The following is a 20,546-nucleotide window of genomic DNA, read 5'->3' as shown; positions in this document are numbered from 1 at the left end:
GTTGTTTATGGTTTCATGGATCCAAATCTGCAACTACAGTCAGAGACAATTCAAGATTAAATATTGATAGCCACCACCTCAAACACAAACTGTTCCTAATTGGTATAACTGTTTCACCAAAATTGGCTGTGTCTCGCATAGGATGCCAGGTCAGGATCAGTCAGCAGTATCTGATGCAACAACTGAACAAGTTCGGCAGTCTTACATTCATAGTCCGGATAAATCAATGAGATGTGCCAGCCAGTGTTATGATGTGGAAGGTACTATGGAAACGTCTAGTCATTCAAACCCAACAAATTGGAACTATTACTATTTTAAGAGAAGGTGACACTTGCTTCATAGGATTTGACAAGAAATTGAATACAGATGGGAAATTTGTCACATTACAAAAGGTAGCCACATTGAACGTTTGTGAATCAAACTTGAAGATGTACTGCATTCCATGCTGCATGAAAGATTTCTTTAACTTATTTATCTTTTCACAATTAAAGGTTACTTTTTATAACTAATTTATAGCACCCTGTGCTTGTGGGTAGGTTGTTGGACTAAATGGTTTCTTCTAGCACTTATACATTGTGTGAAAGAGGTTGTGGGGTTCATTCTTTCAGAAACTGTTGCTTTCTTGCAACCCTTGTAAAAATGTCACTATTCTGATTTGGATGACTTGGCAGGACTCTTTGTATTTTAATATTCTATATTAAACTCGGCACTCTAATTTGGAAACTGATAAACATACTGCCATCGAATTATTTTGCTGAAACGCTCATTGTATGCATTTTTTTGTGACTAGGACTTCAAATTCTTTGTTAAAAGCTATATATACTTCTCTCTAGGTTCACTGTGGGATCAAGATCTTTGTGTCTGTTTGCAGTGCTGCCAACAGGTCATTTTCACCATCTACAGCGAATTTTTTCTTTAGGTCCCCATTAGTTACTTTTTCTTGTCAGAAGTAACTTTTTCTGCATTCAGAAGTGATTTGACAAGCCTGGTAGGAGAGAGAGAGAGAGAGAGAGAGAGAGAGAGAGAGAGAGAGAGAGAGAGAGAGAGAGATTTGCAGGAAAAGTGTAGTGTAAACTTAATTCGGTTATCTTTGTAATTAAAAATACTTATACATTTCAGGGTGTGACATCAGATTTTAAAGTCACTGTATTTTCTTCTGCAACAAAGTAGTGCAAAGACAATGGGCAGATGTTTCATGAGAAAGAACAGGTTTTTCAAGGAGGCTGGAGTAGTAAAGAAAGTGAGTGGGCAAAAAGTGATCATGAAGTGCTTTTGTCATAATTGCAGTAAAGAAACCTTTCAATGCCTGAACAACATGTAGTGACATCAAGACATAAACAGTATGGATAATAAACAGATTGCAGTAGACCTGGACCATGTTTTCATGCTCAAGTAATATTACAGTAGACTTGGATCATGCTTTCATTCTCAAGGAATTTTGTAACAAAATAGCACCACAATAGCTTGACACATGTTAAGAAATATTTTACTGAGGCCTGTAAACTCAGTAAAAACCCACTTCAACACTTTTCAAGGGACTTAACAAAAATGGTGCAAAATGTGGGAAAATGTAAAATGTGGGGAAATAACATTTTAAGCTGTAAAAAATATGTACAGAATACACCCTTTGTTTTCCCTCTTTATGTATGATACATGTACATAACAGACATCAAAAGATTTCTCAGGTACTTGTTTATTATCTAATAAAGATTTATCATCTTATAAAAACCACTGACATAACTGGAACTGATAACTGTCTGGGAATTAGGAACGTTTGACGCACTCTCATACGTTATAATTGATGTTTCTGAAAGATTGCAGCTGTCATTCATTATTTAAATAATGAAATACTGAAATAGTTACTTATTTTTCATGCTTAGCATGAGAATTTTTTTCTCATTGTGAAGTGCAAATATACACAGGGTGTCCCACTTATCTTGACCACCCTACATAACTGTTTGTCCAGATGCAAATTACAAAATGTTTCAAGCAATCTTTAGCCATCAGGGGGACATCAATCAGCATGATTGCAATCGTTGTAGCTTTGTTTTTTTTACAAAGAAATGAACAGTGGTACGACTTTTTTAAACGGAAACCTGTATTTTTTATTCGGTAATTCATTTCCTCTCCTAAAGACCTATCTAAAAATGTATCACAGTGTACCATTTACTGAAACACAGTGTTATTAATTTTATAGCACAACACTGACGCTGACACTCCCAGCGCTTAGTGCACGAACTCTGGGTAATGGAACACATCCATGTGCTGACGTTGAGAGAGGACAAATATAAATATAAGTAGAATTCCATCAACCACTGTCAGTTGAAGAATTGTGTGAGTAGAACGCTCAGCTATGGGGAATGTAAGTTGGCAGAACAGTACTTGCAATACTGTTTTCTTATGTACATGTATATTTAGTACAGTAGTTTAGATCTTGGGTCATTCCATATGAAGTTTCCTAGGGCTCCCAGCTCGACCATCTTTAAATTTTGCTGAAATTTGTACAGTACGTACCTGAGAGCCCTACATGAACTTATGCAAAGTTTCAGGCTCACCTGTAACTTGGTTGAGGTGCTGGAGCCATTTTCTTGAAGACCACTTTTACAGAGACCAAAAAGTCGTGAAGAAATCGTCAAGTTTGGCATTTCACTGTTCCTAATGTAAAAGAGCTAGACTCTTACTTCTGGGTCTAGTGGTACAACTTTGTGTGCTCTACACACAAATGTTGCAAGTAGAGTTCAGAAAGCAATAAATTTGGTATAATCTCAGTTCAAAGTGGGCAACAAATCATGCTGCGACAATTTTCTCCATAATTTATGGAGGTTCAAAAAGTGGCTCTGAGCACTATGGGACTTAACATCTATGGTCATCACCCCCTAGAACTTACAACTAGTTAAACCTAACTAACCTAAGGACATCATACAACACCCAGCCATCACGAGGCAGAGAAAAATCCCTAACCCCGCTGGGAATCGAACACAGGAACCTGGGCGTGGGAAGCGAGAATGCTACCGCACGACCACGAGATGCGGGCAGTTTAACGAGGAATAAGTAGTGGAGAAAGTGTGCAATGGACCTGGTCTTTTGCCAAACTACTGTCTGCCTGAGTGTTTAGTATATCACAAATTTTGGCCTGACTTGTGTGTTTAATTACTGTGCTACCATCATGTAAATTTGCTAAAAAACACTAATGTATCTAAATATACCCGTGTTCAAAGTCATGTATCTCATAATGGGCACCTACCACATTACATTCATTAACACCATTCAACAGAGCACATTTCTTTCTATTAGAAAAACTTATTTTCATTTTGGTGTCTCTTTGGATAAGGCGCAAAAATGTCACCTAAAATTTGGAATTTTGTTGATTATGTCTTCATTGTTTGAATATTCATTTTGCTGTTTATTCAGTGACTTTAAACCTGTTTGTGACAGGTTCATAGTTAAACTTAACCATTTAACTGTACTAGAGATTGCTACATAATTTTTGGGAACTGAATCCTTATTAATTTTATTTCTTTTCTTTATTTAGGACTCTACAATTTGATTTTAGTGTCTGAAGCATATCAAGTTGTTGCTAAAATGTAAGAACAAGATCAAGTTAATGTATGCAGTTTTGGAAATATTGATTCCCCACACCATTTAACGACATACAGTGCCTTAAAAGGACTGGAAGCTGTAAAGCAACTTTCCTTAGAACAACAAGAATTACTTTCTAGACGGAGTGGTTTACACTCTACTGAAAATACTCAACTATGCTTCCATCATGAAGCTTTACTCCTAAAAAGATTTTAATTTTTGCAAAGATCATGCTGCAACCCATTTGGCAAGAAAAATCACACTGCACGAAAAAGCTTGCACTCAATCAACATAGAAACAGCTGACCTACTAAAAAGGATAGCCATGTCTGATATTAAACCAGGCCAAAAAATGTGCCTTTCCTGTAGAAAAGAATATGATACACTGAAATATTCACAAATGGACGTTACATATCATTCAGATGAAGATGATGAGACTAATGTTGGTCACAATTTGAATACAAGCTCAACATTTGTTGGAATATCACCATTAAAATTTCTACGAATTGGTGGAAGGGATACAAAAGGATATGCAAAGCACAAAATACATCAAGTTGAAGGTGGGAGGACTTGATCCCAGTGAACTGGAGCAACCATCCACAAGCAAGCAATGATCGACTTGATCAGATTACATTGAGTTGATCCAACAATTGAATGAAAAATTACATATATCAAATAGTAACGAGAAAATTCAAATTTTGACCTTTGTTCCCCAAAACTGGTCGTTCAAAAAGACTATGGAAGAATTTTGTGTTTCAGAAAGAATGATAAGGAAGGATAGAAAGCTAAAAGGTGACCAGGGAATATTGGCACAGCCAAACATAAATGTGGGAAAAAGCTTTCTGAGGATGTGAAGGCAAGAGTCATAGAACATTTTTATTATGAAGAGTTTAGTCAGATTTTTCCAGGAAAAAGGACTGTATTACTGTTCAGATAGATGGAAAAAAGATTAAAAAGCAGAAATACTTATTGCTGAGCAACTTAAAAGAAATGTTTGTTGCGTACCGCAATAAAAATGGGCCGGAAATTGGATTTTCCAAATTTTGTGAATTAAGGCACAGCTGGTTCACATTCAGTTTGTGTCTGCACAATACATCAAAATGTGAAACTAATGTTGGCATATAGCCCAATAAAAGAAGATCACAAAATTTTACTGAGCAAAATTGTCTGCAATTTGGAAACAAAGGATTGCATGCTTCATCACTGTGAAGTATAACCAGGAACAGACGCTCTAAATGAAAATTTGGAAAGTGCTTTTGCAGATATTGATCCTGAGGATACAATTCAGTTCAAACAATGGACCCACACAGATATACACTTGAAACCAGAGAAATGATAGCTGAAGAATTCATTGCACTATTAGTTACAAAACTGTTGGCCTTTTCTATTCCCCACTACATTCCAGAGCATCAGAGCAAGCATTTGCAGTTCACTAAAGAAGGTCTTAAACCAGAAGAATTGATTACATTAATGGATTTCGCAGAAAATTACTCCTTTATTGTCCAAGACGCAGTGCAGGGATTCCATTGGGAAAATAGTCAAGCTACAATACATCCATTTGTCATTTACTGCAAAGGTAATGAAGACCTAAAGAGTGTCAGCTACTGCACAATCAGTGATTGCCTCCGACATGACACAGTTGCAGTGCATGTGTTTTTAACGTACTTCATCAAATCCCATGAGTGCATTTTTAAAAAAATTAAGCATATTCATTATTTTAGAGACGGTTCTGCAGCACAGTACAAAAATTTTAAGAGCTTCCTATATCTTTGCCATCATCAAAAAGATTTTGGCACTACTGCAGAATGGAATTTTTTTGGAAGAAGCCACGGGAAATCACCATGTAACAGAAGTCATTCCATGTCAAATCAACACACCTATTTTACCTCACCCTCTTAGATTTTGCTGGAAGTTGGTATAGTTATGGTGGGCACTGAGACTAAGAAAAATACCAAATTTCAATTTTTTTTTATCTCAAACCATTCCTGAAATATGGCAATTTTTTTTATCTCAAACCATTCCTGAAATATGGCTATGTAAACTTTTCAATAACCAGCCAAAAATTTGTGAACGGACTTTTTTTAAATTGCCCTAGGAGCTGCCCTAATTGAGCTAGAGAACTGGGAAAGGTGTCATTTTGCAGCATTTTTCATGCTCTTTCCAGTGATAGACAAAAACACATAGCTTCTAATTAATAACCTTTTTCAAAATGGTAATTAATATTTTGATTTAATTTTTTTACGAAAGTACATAATTGAAAATTTTCAAAATATTTCCATAACTACTTCATACTATTGTAAATCACATGGCAAAATATAAATCTGGGATGATGATTGGTTCATTGTTAAAAAAATTATTCCAGACTCTTGTTTCTCACTAACGGCCCTATTTTGACCAAATTGACCTTTAACAAACAGGAATTTCTTTAAAATATACTGAAAGGTAAGTAAAAAAAGTATTAAAAATTTCAAAACATCACCTTATTAAACCAAAACTAATCAGCATATTTTATAATTAAGTTGATTACTTATTTTAATTTCATACAACTTCACTAACAGTATATTAACCGATATAACAAAAACAAGAAATTGAGCATTTAACTACAAACTAAAATAAAGTATGAATAAGTACAAGTATTTACATAACAGTTCTGGTCCATGATGTTTGAAATGGAACTATTAAACAAATTAAATATGTAATGCTTGTTTCTGAGTAACAGGTATCTGTACATAGCTAAATTTAAAACAATAGATACTAACAATAATTTTGAAACAACTTTCTATAAAATATATATTAACACTAACCTGAGACAAAAATTAAGTTTTGAGTTGAAAGCAGTTTCCCAATAAATTGTCTTGGAACTTCACATATTACATTTTAATAAAGCTGACTGGGTTTGGTTTACATCAATTTCATTGAGAATGTATGTTCTCCCTGTTGCAGTAAATGGATTCACTTTTGTGAGAACATCCACAACTGACACCCACAGGACATCTGCATGTGCAGGATAAGAGAATGACTTAGCTGGTCCACATGGATAAAAAAAAAGTTATTTTCACTTCATCAAGTTCTTCGTTATTTTTTTTTCTTTTCTAAAATGTACCCAAGCCACCAGTTTTTGCCATATACAGTGGTGACATAGCCTGATACATCTTGTAACTTCAGTTTGTCTGGTGATGTAGTTACTCCCCCCCCCCAACTCTGCATATCACCTGAGAAGTATTTGATTATTAATTTTGATGATGTAGTTTTGGGGATAAAAGCATGAAATTGCTGTGTACTTTTGATTGTCAAATGCCTCAAGTCGGCTTTTTAAGAATATTTCGGAAGCAGTGCAGTCTTCTTGAGTGGAATATGCAAAATCAACATTTGTGATGTTATCTACTGCCCACTCAAATAGACCTCGTGCTGTTTGGATCTGATTTTGGTATGGCCTTGGCAAACTTGCACGAGCTGCCAGTCTCTTTACTGAACCCCCTACTCCATCACAAGGGCATTTCCAGCGTGCTGTGGCTGAAAAGTGCCACTCAGCTTTTATGTTGAAGTCTTCCTCATGAAGGCAAAGGTTCAGGAAGTTTAAGATTTTATAACTGAGTGGCAGAACTGTCAGAATAATAGTATATCTTTTTTGGAATCTCTTGAGATTGATTTGTTAGATATGAAATTAGCTTCTTTTGAAAGGTGTAAACCGCAGTTGTATTGTGCTCCAGGCAGTCAGAAACAATGAAAATGTTCATATGCTCAATTTTGTCTTCCTGTTTGTAATATATAACAAAAGGATGAATGGTAATCTGTTGTCTTGTCCAGTGGAAACTCTGAGCTTCATCCTGTAGAACTATACTATAATTTTCTGAAAAATCACATAGGACTACAAATTCAGATTCCACAAGGTCTTCTCTTGCGGAGTTAAGGAATGTTCGTTGTAGCTTGGCAATGAAGTCACGCCGAATCAAATTCGACATCTTACTACAAAATAAATCTATGAATTATTCAGAAGTCGGAACTGAACTTGTTCAATTAAGTTTTCATGAAAAGCATCTTTTAAAATTTTACGTATGACAGTTTCTCCTGGGCAGTATTCACAGTTTCCCATGTTGCAATCAACTGATGATGGGTTGCAAAGCACTGACGTACTACCTTAAAGGTCAGTTTGGTCAAACTAGGGCCGTTAGTGAAAAACAAGAGTCTGGAATAATTTTTTTTTTAACAATGAACCCATCCCACATTTATATTTTGCCATGTGATTTACAGCAGTATGAAGTAGTAATGGAAATATTTTGAAAATTTTCAATTATGTACTTTTAGTAAAAAAATTAAATCAAAATATTAATTACCATTTTGATAAAGGTTATTAATTAGAAGCTATGTGTTTTTGTCTATCACTGGAAAGAGGATGAAAAATGCTGCAAAATGACACCTTTCCCAGTTCTCTAGCTCAATTAGGGCAGCTCCTAGGACAATTTTTAAAAAGTCCGTTCACACGTTTTTGGCTGGTTTTTGAAAAGTTTACATAGCCATATTTCAGGAATGGTTTGAGATAAAAAATTGAAATTTGGTATTTTTCTTAGTCTCAGTGCCCACTATAAGTATACCAACTTTCAGCAAAATCTAAGAGGGTGAGGTAAAATTTTTATTAAAAGTGTGTTGATTTGACGTGGAATGACTCGGAATTGGGGGCACAGTTAAGCGTTTAGTAGCAAGAGCTAGCCTTCAACGCCCAATTGACAACCAAATCTTAACACCAACTGATCTGTTTGAATATTGCAACAACAAAAAAAATTATCATGACATTGAATTTATTTATATTAAAAAAGAGATTATTGAAGGTGCAAAAACTGATCAAGAGAAACATTTTGAGGATGGATGTCTAGTGTCTGGTGCAAGAGACCATCACCATTTTGTGCCAACTGATGATAAGCGTCTTAAAATTCACAGAGTATCAAATGATACATTGTTCTTTACAGCAAATGTTAACCAAAATGCTAAAGTTGCTACTAAACACGTTGCCATTAATAAACTACAGCCTGGTCAGTATGTTGCTTGCGTTTATGATGGAAAATGGTGGATAGGAAACATCTGTGAAGTTTCATGAGAAGAAAAAGATGCCTTGATTAATTTCATGCATCCTCCTGGAGCTGCTCAATTATTTCATTGGCCTACTAGAAGACATATGCTGGATCCCACAACAACAGATAATTGCAGTTATACCAGTCCTAGCTGCTTCAATGATGGGGCGGCAATACAGTTTGCCGGAAGCAATAGTTTTGGACATCAGTGAATAATTTAAAACATTTAACAACTGAAGAATTCTGTATTACGTTTTGGGAACCACAGAGAGACCTAAAAAACTCTTGGGAACCCACTAGATGCCCACATTCAGACTTGGGAACCTGCTATATATTCGCATTTCGGCTTGGGAACCTGCTACACACCCACTTTCACGCTTGGGAACCTGCAGTAAAGAAACCCACTCTTAGCTGACCTTGCATGGCTATCGGGCGTGGCCCCTTGGCGATAGGGTCACCAGTCTTGAGATTGGTAGTCGCACAGCCACCATGGACCAATGCAACAATTTTCCAAATTACCAAAATAGTCAATACTTTAGGCGAATTTTTTGCAACTTGCCCAAAGAGACATCAAAATGAAAATAAGTTTTTCTAACAGAGTGAAATGGGCTCTGTTGAATGGTGTTAATGAATGTAATGAGTTAGGTGTCCATTCTGAGATACATGACTTTGAACACGGGTATATTTTGACACATTCGTGTTTTTTAGCAAATTTACAGGATATAGCACAATAATTAAACACACAAGCCAGGCCAAAATTTGTGATATACTAAACACCCAGACAGACAGTAGTTTGGCAAAGACAAGGTCCATAGTGCACTTTCTCCACTACTTATGCCTCATTAAACTATGGAGCAAATTCCTTGCGACATGATTTGTTGCCCACTTTGAACTGAGATTATGCCAAATGCATTGCTTTCTGAGCTCCACTTGCAACATTTGTGTATAGAGCACACAAATTTCTACCACTATACCAATAAGCAAGAGTCTAGCTCTTTCACATTAGGAACAGTTGAATGCCAAACTTGACGATTTCTTCACGGCTTGTCGATCTCTGTAAAAGTAGTCTTCACGAAAATGGCTCTAGCACCTCAACCAAGTCACAGATGAGCCTGAAACTTTGCATAAGTTCATGTAGGGTCCTCTGAAGATGGTCGAGCTGGGATCATCATCTAAACTGGGACACTTGACATGGAATGATGCCATTTTAAATACTGTTGTGTAGAGTAGGCATACAGTAAAGGCTGTCCTTCCTACAAACTGCATCGACATAACATATTTTTTATTGTTGATGTTAGAGGTAGGCGAAATGCTATGCAGACAGCGGAACTGTAACACAGAGCGATATTCTGATAAGAACTCACCTTCACAACAGATGTTTTTTCGTCTTGTTGCGACACTTCAGGAAACAGGAAGTTTCAACTCACAACAATGCAATCATCATAACACTCACACAGACGAAGCTGCCGAAGTTACTGTTCTCACTTCCGATGCTATGAATCCACATGTGAGCACACAACAGCTTGAACACAAGATTGGCATTCCTAAAACCAGTGTACATCTTATTCTTACACGTCACCAGTTCCATACTTATCATGTACACCTACATCAAGAATTGCATGGGAATGATTTCCAGAATCGGGTACAGTTCTGTCAGTAGGCACAGCAGCAAATCCTCGCCAAAGAGAAACTTCCTCTCCAATGTTCTATTTACTGATGAATGTTCCTTCTCAAACAAAGGACAGGTAAATACAAGGAACATGCATTATTGGTTCAGCGACAATCCATGATGGCTTAAACAGGTAGAACATCAGCATCAATGGAGAGAGAATGTCTGGTGTGGGACCCTTGGTACTACAATTATTGGCCCCTATTTCATCAATGGTAGTCTAAGCGGCACAGCATATGCCAACTTCCTCAGACGAATTCTTCCTCCTCTTCTGTATGAAGTTCCCCTAAGAACCAGAATGCTTATGTGGTACCAACACAATGGATGTCCAGCATATAATGCCTTGCGTGCACGTCGTATTCTGAACCAAATGTATCCTGCCAGATGAGTCGAAGAGGAACAGTTACTTGGCCTGCTACATCCCCTGGTTTAAATCCTCTGGACTTTTTCCTTTGGAGATGCATTACAGACGTTGTCTATCACGATATTTCAACAACTCCAGAGGACATGCAGGAACATGTTGTGCTTGCTTATGTTGTGCTTGCTTGTAATTCGCTTCAGCAGGCAACACTGGAAGCAGTAAATAATTCTTTCAGTCAAAAAGAGCACCAGTGTATTGGTGTCCTGGGTCACCACTTTGAGCACCTTTGAATGTTCTACTCCTGGGCAATTGTACAGGGGAGTCAAAATCACTTTTGTGTTATATTTTTACTTGGTTTCCATTTTTTTTTTCTGACCACTCCCGCAAGTGGACAAGTTTGTGATTCCGGGCTCAAAGTCAATGTTGTGTTATGTAATTAATAATGTTGTGTTTCAGTGAATGGTATACTGTGATATATTTTTGAATAGGTCTTCTGGAGAGGAATTGAATTACCAAACAAAAAATACAGGGTGCCATTTAAAAAAGTCGTACCGTTGTTCATATCTTTGTAAAAAACAAAAGCTACAACGAAGGATCTCTTGCTGACTGATGTCCCCCTGATGGCTAAAGAGCATTTGCTTGAAACATTTTGTAATTTGTATCTGGACAAACAGTTATTTAGGGTGGTCAAGATAAATGGGACACCCTGTACATTAGTATTTTGTGTGGTGTTTGAACATGTGTTATTCTGTGTCTCTTGTACTGTAGTCTCCTTTTTGAGGTGCCTCTTCAGTTATGTAGAAAATCACACACACACACAAATTACCACTCACATTTTTTGTTTGTAACGTCACAAAAAATTCATATGTAAATAATGCATTTGACAACAAGAATAAATCCTCGAAAAAGGTTTTGCTCAGCATGGAAAAAAAAAAAAGAAACACACACACACACACACACACACACACACACACACACACACACACACACACACGTTGCCGGCACTCTGTTTAAACTAAAAACATTTGAGTAATGCAAAGTGACTGACGGCATCAACAAGCGCTACAAGTGGCCAAACGCCAAAATACACTAAATATGCTTCAACAAATGTGTCACGATGATCACAACAATCACGGAACTATGTTTGCGGTGTAGAGTCAGTCTGGAAATGGTTGTGGCAGGACGTAATATCTTTATTTGAACGAACCTAGTTACTCCGATCAGCCACCAAGCTATATAGAGCTTGGGAGCAACGAGAGATAAGGTATGAATTGTTTCAACTTTTATATGTTTATCATTTGAAATCCACTGAGTAAATACCATGGTGCGAAGAAACTTAAAACACCACTGGACAGCCAACATCAATGCCAGCGACATTTCCTTCTCCACAAACTTTTCTTCATAATGCATAAATTGCAGGAAAATTAAAAATATGTTGACACGAAATTGGGTGCAAATTAACGTTGTGGACATAGGAAATTTGAGAGGTACAATAAGACATGTTGTAAACTGCAGGAAAACGTAAATTCTGGGAACGTAAAAGTGGGGTTTTACTGTACATTCTTCTTAAATCCAACCTGGCACGGTCAAGGAATTTAAAACACTTCTGGTGTCTGCATAACTGTGACAGATCATCAGCAGAAAGTGTCACTAATATTTAAGTGCCTCTAAAGCATTATAGCTGCATACTGCTTTTGATCTGCTAGTGGATGAATGGAATCTACTCCAATTGGAAACCACCATAACTTCAAGTACAACACAAACTCCATTCGACAGTTATTGAAGCAAGTCATCAGAACGAAATGTATGAAAGAAGAACCATAATATCCACAAACAAGTTAAGTGGTGAATGTAGTCCCAACTGTGTCTTATGGAAATGATGAAGTTGAAAGAGGTTATCCTGCATCAAGAGGATGTCTTACAGGGGAGCAGGCAGCGCTTTCAGGAAAAAAAAAACCATCAATTCAGTTATGACAGTAAAAGATAGACTGAAACTGTATGATTTGTACACACCTTTGCCCACCAACCAATCGCCAAGCCAAACCATTTGTTACCCCCTTTTGTAAATGGTTCTTCATGTACGATCAATGGTCAATACAGATCAACAGAATTAAGAATTGAGTTAATGATACAGCTAACATAGAATTTTTTCTCATTTTGAAGTGCAGTTGTTGTGCATTGCTAATGATGCAGACTGTGTGATTTTTCAGAGAAGAGCCAAAAAACAAACAAAGTGGAATTTGTGTCAACAGCATACTCAGAGTAGTGTGTGTGTGTGTGTGTGTGTGTGTGTGTGTGTGTGTGTGTGTGTGTGTGTTGGGGGAGGGGGGGGGGGGTTTACATATCTGTAATATTCATTAACAACAGAAACAAGTAGAGAATACTTTGTAACAGATATGTGCCTGAACAATACCTAATACATAAGGTACAAAATTTAGTCATTATTTTTACAGCTCTAATACGGAGTCAAAAGGAATTGCAAATAAACCAAGCAACATGTGAAAGCTACTATAAAAACTGAAAGCCATTGAAAAAATTTGAAAGCCATTGAAAAAAATCTAAAGTCCACTAACTTAAAAGATCTTCAGTCATTTCTTGGCAAAGTCAATTAGTGTGCCAAACTCATTCCAAAAGCTGCCTTGATCACCAGACCATTCAATAATTTACATAAGCAAGTTGCAAAATATGAGCAGTCCCAGCAGTGTTGGGATGCCTTGCAGAAAAAGCACCGTCTTCAGTCTGCTGTGCAAATGAAGATCTAAACTTGTGTTACATTAAAGGGAGATAGACAAAAGGACATTGGGATAAACGAACACACATAAAAAGTGGCTAATTGCTTTCTTAAAGGAACATCTCCCACCCAATTCCCTTGAGGTGCTCCATACCTATTTTTCTTTTAAGAACAGGATCCATAGCAATACAGTACATGGGCTACTGATGCTGACAATAGACAACAATGATGATGATGACGACAACAACGATGATGATGATGATGATGATGATGATGAGTGCCAAGCATGAAAAGTACTAAGGGATGGGAAGACATGCACAAATGTGCTCACAAGTTAGCATGTCTACTGACCCGGCATCCATGATGACAAAGAACACATCCCACTCCCGCATATAAAATCAGTCAGCACCACGGCAACAATTCGACGTCTGACCAAAGGTGCAGTAGCCAGGGAAGTGTGTAACGTAGTTTTCACCAGTCCATTCGTAAGAGAGGTGTGACTCATTGTCAGCAATGCCTGTTCAAAATCCATTTCTTTCATTTGAATACCTAATACCACAGCAAGTGAAAGTACCAGCATCTTGCAGAAAATATTCACCACTGAAAAGACCCCAGAAAAAATAGTTTTGGAGAATGTCCCTCAATTTCCTTTTCATACGTTTCAGCATTTCTGTTCTCAGAATGACATAATGTACCTAAAAACAGCACTGTTCCACCCAGCCTCCAGTGGTGGAGCCACACCACTGTCGACACCTTCAGTTGCAGATGTGAGTACATCAGCATCAAGTAAACCCACTGACATGGCACAGTTCCTGCCATACAACTGAATCACCTCAATCCAAAGATACATTCCAGCAGACCTGGTGCATGGCCACTAATAGCAGACAATCTTGGACCTCCTGCGACCAACGAACACCCGGGTCAGTGCAGCCACCACCCCCACTGCTCTCTGTGGGTAGAGGTCAGGTCTCGCATCCTTGAAAGGGTACCTGTACGGCTACCCAGCATCATTAGAGCCACTCAGGGGAAGCTAATGGCACCATGCTGGTATGGCAAACAAACCAGCTGCACACACAGACACCAGCAGATTCCACACTGAGGCAACCACCACCATCCCCGGAATCGGCTCAGCATAACTTTAGATGCCATATTGAGTAAGATGACATCTGCTGGACCGTCAATGTCAAAGTTGGTCCACCATGGAGTGGGATCCCTTTCCATCTCCAGCACCGATGACTACAAGCAGGGAGGCAAAAATCCAAACACCACCCAGCTCCAGCATCAAGACAGTGCCCCTGCAGCAAGCAGAGGACCATGTAATTACAGATCTGCAACCATCAATACCAATGAATTTAAAGATGACCATCAAACACCTTATGAGCTGCCAATCAACATCCGTCCCCTGCTTTTACAACAATACCACTACCAACTGGGACATATCCAGGTCTACAGGGCAATTAAAGTGGGAAGGGGTGGTACCTACATCTTTGTCGTCTAACAGGGAGGTCAATAACCTGTGATCATGGCCTTCTCCTTCAATATTCTCAGAACAGCTAACTACACTATGGCTAAAGGACTTAGCATGACAGCAGACTCTATGGGTAACTCTCTTGGCTTGCTTTCTATGACATGACAGATAGGCACAGATTGGTTTTTGTGAACTGTCAATTTTACTTGTGCAGTGATCCAAACTGCACAATAATGTATATCTGTTACACCATAGCAGGAATAATAAAAGTTTTTTTTGGTCATTATTCCACTTTTCAAAATATCAATACAAGGTAAATTAGGTTAGGTAAAATTTAGCCCAATCAATTGTTGGATTCAGACTGTACCTCTAATTGTGGCTGTGTATCACATTTGTAGGCATGAGAAAACTAAGGAATGCAGGAATCAAGATTTTCACATTGGGGAATCATGATTTGCTGTAAATAAAATCCGGAAACACTTTCAATTATTTATTGCGCAAGAACCAAACATTGTACAGATATTATACATATGTCATTTTAAAAAGAAACCCTGAAAGTTTCTTTCATCTATATCGCCACAGCGCAGTTTTGTAATCTGCCAAATGTCAGCGCTAGTCGCAAACATGGAGAGTTTAGGTTGCAGAGCAAGCTGTTTTATGAAATGGTCTCACTGATCACCAGATCTCACTCCGTGTGACTTTTTTCTGTGGGGACACGTTAAAGATCTGGTGTATATACTGCCTCCACCATGTGATGTAACAGGGCTCCAGGAGAGAATACGGGAAATGACTGCCACAGTCGACCAAGCCATGCTCGGATGGATATGGCAATAATTTGATTACCATACTGATGTCTGCCGGGTCACTCATGTTTCGCATATCAAATGTTTGTATAAAAAAAATAAATAAATAAATAAAAAATAAAAAAAACCACTTTCAGAGTTTTTCTTCAAAATATAATATGTATGACATCTGTACAGTGTTTAGTTCTTGTGCAAAAAATAACTGAAAGTGTTCCCAGACTTTATGTACATCCTGTATATTAAATATATATTTTCAAAAATCATACAAGTAGGACTGTCAGTGGCACATATAATGCAATCAATGGGGAAAAGTAGGATCATCCACGACAGGACAATATCAGTTCATGATAGGAAAGAGACATACATACAATATCTCCAAACATTTGTTCAAAAATGGCTCTAATAGCTCTGAGCACTATGGGGCGTAACATCTGCGGTCATCAGTCCCCTAGAACTTAGAACTACTTAAACCTAACTAACCTAAGGACATCACACACATCCATGCCCGAGGCAGGATTCGAACCTGAAGTGCCTAGAACCGCTCGGCCACACCGGCCAGCTCCAACATTTGTTCTAAGCATATTTACTTACTGGTCTTTGGACAACATGAGGGCTTGATGCTGACATTACAGTTTGGATCTTGATATTCATCACAACACCATGAACTAGGTATGCATCGACCATCATCACACTGTTGTCTACCCTCACATGGATCAGGACCTGCAGTATCACAAAAAACAAGGTACATTCACAAAATTAAGAAAGGTGGTTATTTAAAGAACTCACTCTGAATCCTGATCACATATCAGTTGATCTTATTTTGTTATCAACAGGAGCCATAAAGAAAGTTTGTGAAAAAATGGTAGGGGAAGGGGAGAACGGTACAACCAATTTACTTTATATCAACATCAGACACTGTTAAAATGTTACTGCTACAACCAACTGAAGATACCAAACAGATGCCTCTAAGAAAAACTGTGGTACTTACACAGTGTTAATGCAGCTGCAAACCAGATACGTGTATTTATGAAAACTGATTTCCTACTTTCTTACCCCCACATTACATTCATCAGCACCTTCAAGTTTAAAAATAAAGTAACTTCAAAAACTATAATTACGCCAACAATTTTTTTGTGGCCAACTGTGATAAAAAAAACAACAGACATGCATCTACAAATATAGACTCTTTATGTATATGAGAGCTTGCTGCATGAAATGCTCAATTGTATTTCTATTCTGCAGTACACAGCTGATTAGTGTAAAAATTTCAGATCCCACAGCAGCCTGCAGTAAATGCTGCTAGTCCGCAAAGGTACTGACCCAGCAACCAAATCAATTTGGATTTCAAAAGGGGAAAAATACAATAAACACTATCAGGGAATTCATTCAAAAGATAAGCTCTGCTTTAGACATGGGTAGAAAGGTCACAGGTATTTTTTGTGATGTGACCAAAGCTTTTGACTCAGTCAGTCACTTACTACTTTTACACTGGGATCGTGGATGTGGATAGGGCATTGCAGTGGTTCAAATCTTATTTGTCAGAAAGATAACAGATAGTTATTCTAAATTCAAATGAAAAAAAATCATTCTTGGACTGGACAAATATTTGTACATTGGTTTCACAGGACTCAATTTTACGACTTTATCTTTTTCCACTGTACATAAATGATTTACCTTTAAACATTGACGTTCACCCAGTTTTATTCACAGATGACACCTCGGTTTTAATTGAAAATGACAATTTAGAACAAATTCACGATACTGTGGAAAATATAATGGGGAACCTAGAATTATGGTTTCAGCACAATGGATTAAAACTCAATGTCACAAAAACACAATTAGTGCAGTTCAGTGCTTAAAACATTAGCAGCATCTCCAATACGAATAGCGCATGACAATCGGGAAATGACTGAAGCAAGTTATGTAAAATTTCTAGGTCTAAACCTTGACAAAAGTTTACATTGGAAGGCACATGTAGACTTCTTAGTAAACAGACTAGCTCATGTGATGAATGTCTTATCTGGTTCCACCCTTATGCACACCAGGAAGATAGTCTACCACAGCTACTTTGGGTCTATAATTCAATATGGAATAATTTTCTGGGAAAACTCTACAAACTGCCCAAGATTACTTACACTTCAAAACAGAACCATGAGTAACATGTGTTCAGTCCAAAAAAGAACATCATGTCACCCATTATTTAAAAAATTAAAAATACTAACCATTCCTTCTCTGTACATCTACGAAACTTTTATTTTCATATATAAAAATCAAAACTCACTTGACAATTTTCATTTCAACCACAATTACAGTACTTGTCACAGACACAGCTTCAAACTTCCCTCTCATAATTTAAAATTTTATGCTCAAACACCATTGTACATGGCATTCAAAATTTGCAATAAATTAAATAACACAAATCTGTTAAATATGCAGTGTGACCCACTAAAAATATTGTTATTTAATACACTCGTGGGAAAATGTTATCATTCAATTGAAGAATTCATGCAGGACAGTTTGGCAATTTGAAAAGAAAAGAAACAATAAAGATTATGTATTGTATAATAAATTGTTAATGTAGCATATAAATTGTACTGCAAGCTGCAAAAAGACCACAAGTGTTATATATCTTATTGTTAAATTGTTCATGTGTAAAAAAGTAGATATGCCTGCTGAAAAACGTTAATTATTATAACCTTATTTTTTTAAGTAATCTGATGTGTCTTCAGTACAAAAATCTTTGATTTGTAACTGTACATTATGAGACAAATAAACTACAGTCCACATTCCGTCAACAGTAAACTGCAAACATTGCTTACAGTATTTTAAAAACACATCGCCAAACATCTGTTTTAAAAATCACAATGTCCAAGAGTTCCAAAATCTGAAGGGTAGAGGAGGACTGCAATTTATTTTGCAACAGGGTTCGACAAAATGTTTTGGCAAAACATATTCCACCATAAGGTGACTTAAGCACCAAAGTCACTTTGTACTTGCCCAATCAGTTTTATCACAAGTAAACATAATGTGTCTCTCACCATAATCAGTTAACTTAGAATACCTTAATTTGAATTAAATTTTCTGTGTGTGAACTTTGTCCATCTTCTTTCAATATCTAAATCTAATGGATTTATTGACAAAACCAATGGTTTATAAGAGAAAAAATGTTGTTTTCACATTCTATCATTGATTATATAAGTATACTGACCACAATGAACTAGTGACTCATCAGCTCCATCCTTGCAATCAATTCGACCATCACACAAGTATCTTCTCGGAATACATGCACCCGATGAACACAAAAACATTTTGTCAGCTGAACAGTGTGACTTTTCTGCAAGTGAAAAAGAATGGATATACAACAAGCTCCAAACTACTGTTGAAACTAGAATTGTATATTGTCAACTTAAATGGTAACATATAGCAGAGTAAATTTTATAAATATAATGGCACTGTCCAGAGATCAATAAAATTTAACAAAGAAGTAAGGGAAGACCATTGGACTAACAATGGATGCAGAAACACAAACAAATCAAAACGTTACAAAGTCAGGTCTGCCAGACAGCCATAGGTAGCCACAGGCCGTTGGGGGATGAGATTATGGCAGTAGGAAACCAGACCCCAACTCTCAGGCTGGCAACACCATATTGTCTGGCCTCCAGATACAATCACACAACCCACACTGTCATACAAAATGTAAAACTAGTTTCGCAGCTTGGATGTTACCAAGTAAAACTGAAGGTATTAAGTCAGCTAGCTTCTAGGTTTGCTTTATCATATTTAATGGAGTTGGACACTTCCTTAAAATGTGTGCCACTGTTAAATTAGTGCTGTAACTCCAATAATGTGGAATGGCTTTTTTAAGAATAGGATATTCTTGTGAGGGTAATGTGAAGTCAGGTTTTCTGAACAAAAACATCCATGCATGGGTCTCTTTGCGGTACTTAGCTGCTTGGTGGCAGCAACAGTACATCACTTCCTATTCCAGGTGGAATGGTACTTGAATTACGTAACCATTACGGCACCTCATCTGAACCTCCCGATACCAGTAATATTCTACTATGTTTCTGTAAAGTAGTGTACATATTTCTGAGATAACATTCAGATTTGATTTCATTTGTGATACATCGATATGTTTATGTTGCAATGATATTATTCTTATGTGTATTCTTTCTTTTGTCACTATGATCTTTGACGTACTTGTAACTCTGATTTTTGGGCGCGTAAGTGATTGTTTGTTTGTTGTTGAGTTGTTAGAGTGCAGGACCTTGAAAAAGTCAAGTGTTGGATGTCATGTTGGAAAGATGCATATTGTAGTTGGCTTATAAAATGTGAGGAAGATGTTTTCAAGTATGTTTTGTATTGTGAAGTGATGTTTTGTGTGATACGTGATATTGCAATAAAAGCTGTTAAAAGGAAGTGTAACTTAAATTCGGAGTGCTGATTATTTTTTTACATCACCATTGTCCAGCAAAAGTGTAATCTTCGAGAATGGTTTGTGAAGTGCATCTACAAAACTTTTGAATATAGCAGAATAAAACCTAGGCCTCTTTGCACCTGAGCTTGGAATCATAACCACCTAGATTTTCAACGACTGGGCCATGATTTTATGACGAGACCTGCGTGGGAAACACAAAAAGATGAGTACCTAGTTTTTTCATTATTACATGAAATGACTATTAACTGAGCTCTAATGACACCTGCCACATAATATGACTGTTGTTGCACGATGATGCAGTATTTAGCAGCGTGAGCAACAACACAAACGTTATTAAAATTTTGACCTTTGTTGTGGTAGGGTTGTTAGACAGGACACTTACTATAATTAGGATAGGACATCCAAAATTCCAGACCTGGTGTCTCCAATTTT

At 37.2% G+C, this 20,546-nt stretch overlaps 1 protein-coding gene across 1 annotated transcript in view; it reads right to left on the bottom strand.

Annotated features, from left to right (window-relative positions):
* The window catches only part of LOC126284079 (uncharacterized), an 83,649-nt gene that overhangs the window by 40,572 nt on the left and 22,531 nt on the right, over positions 1-20,546 (bottom strand). Inside the window, exons 4-5 of the mRNA XM_049982710.1 lie at positions 18,885-19,010; positions 16,268-16,396 (exon numbers count right to left, since the gene is read on the bottom strand). Coding sequence (XP_049838667.1) covers positions 16,268-16,396; positions 18,885-19,010 — 255 coding nt within the window. The remainder of the gene's footprint in view (positions 1-16,267; positions 16,397-18,884; positions 19,011-20,546) is intronic.

Source organism: Schistocerca gregaria, chromosome 8 (genome assembly GCF_023897955.1).
Source record: "Schistocerca gregaria isolate iqSchGreg1 chromosome 8, iqSchGreg1.2, whole genome shotgun sequence".
NCBI lineage: Eukaryota > Metazoa > Arthropoda > Insecta > Orthoptera > Acrididae > Schistocerca > Schistocerca gregaria.
Note: the sequence above shows the minus strand (reverse complement) of the source record. Positions and strands in the feature narration are given on the sequence as shown.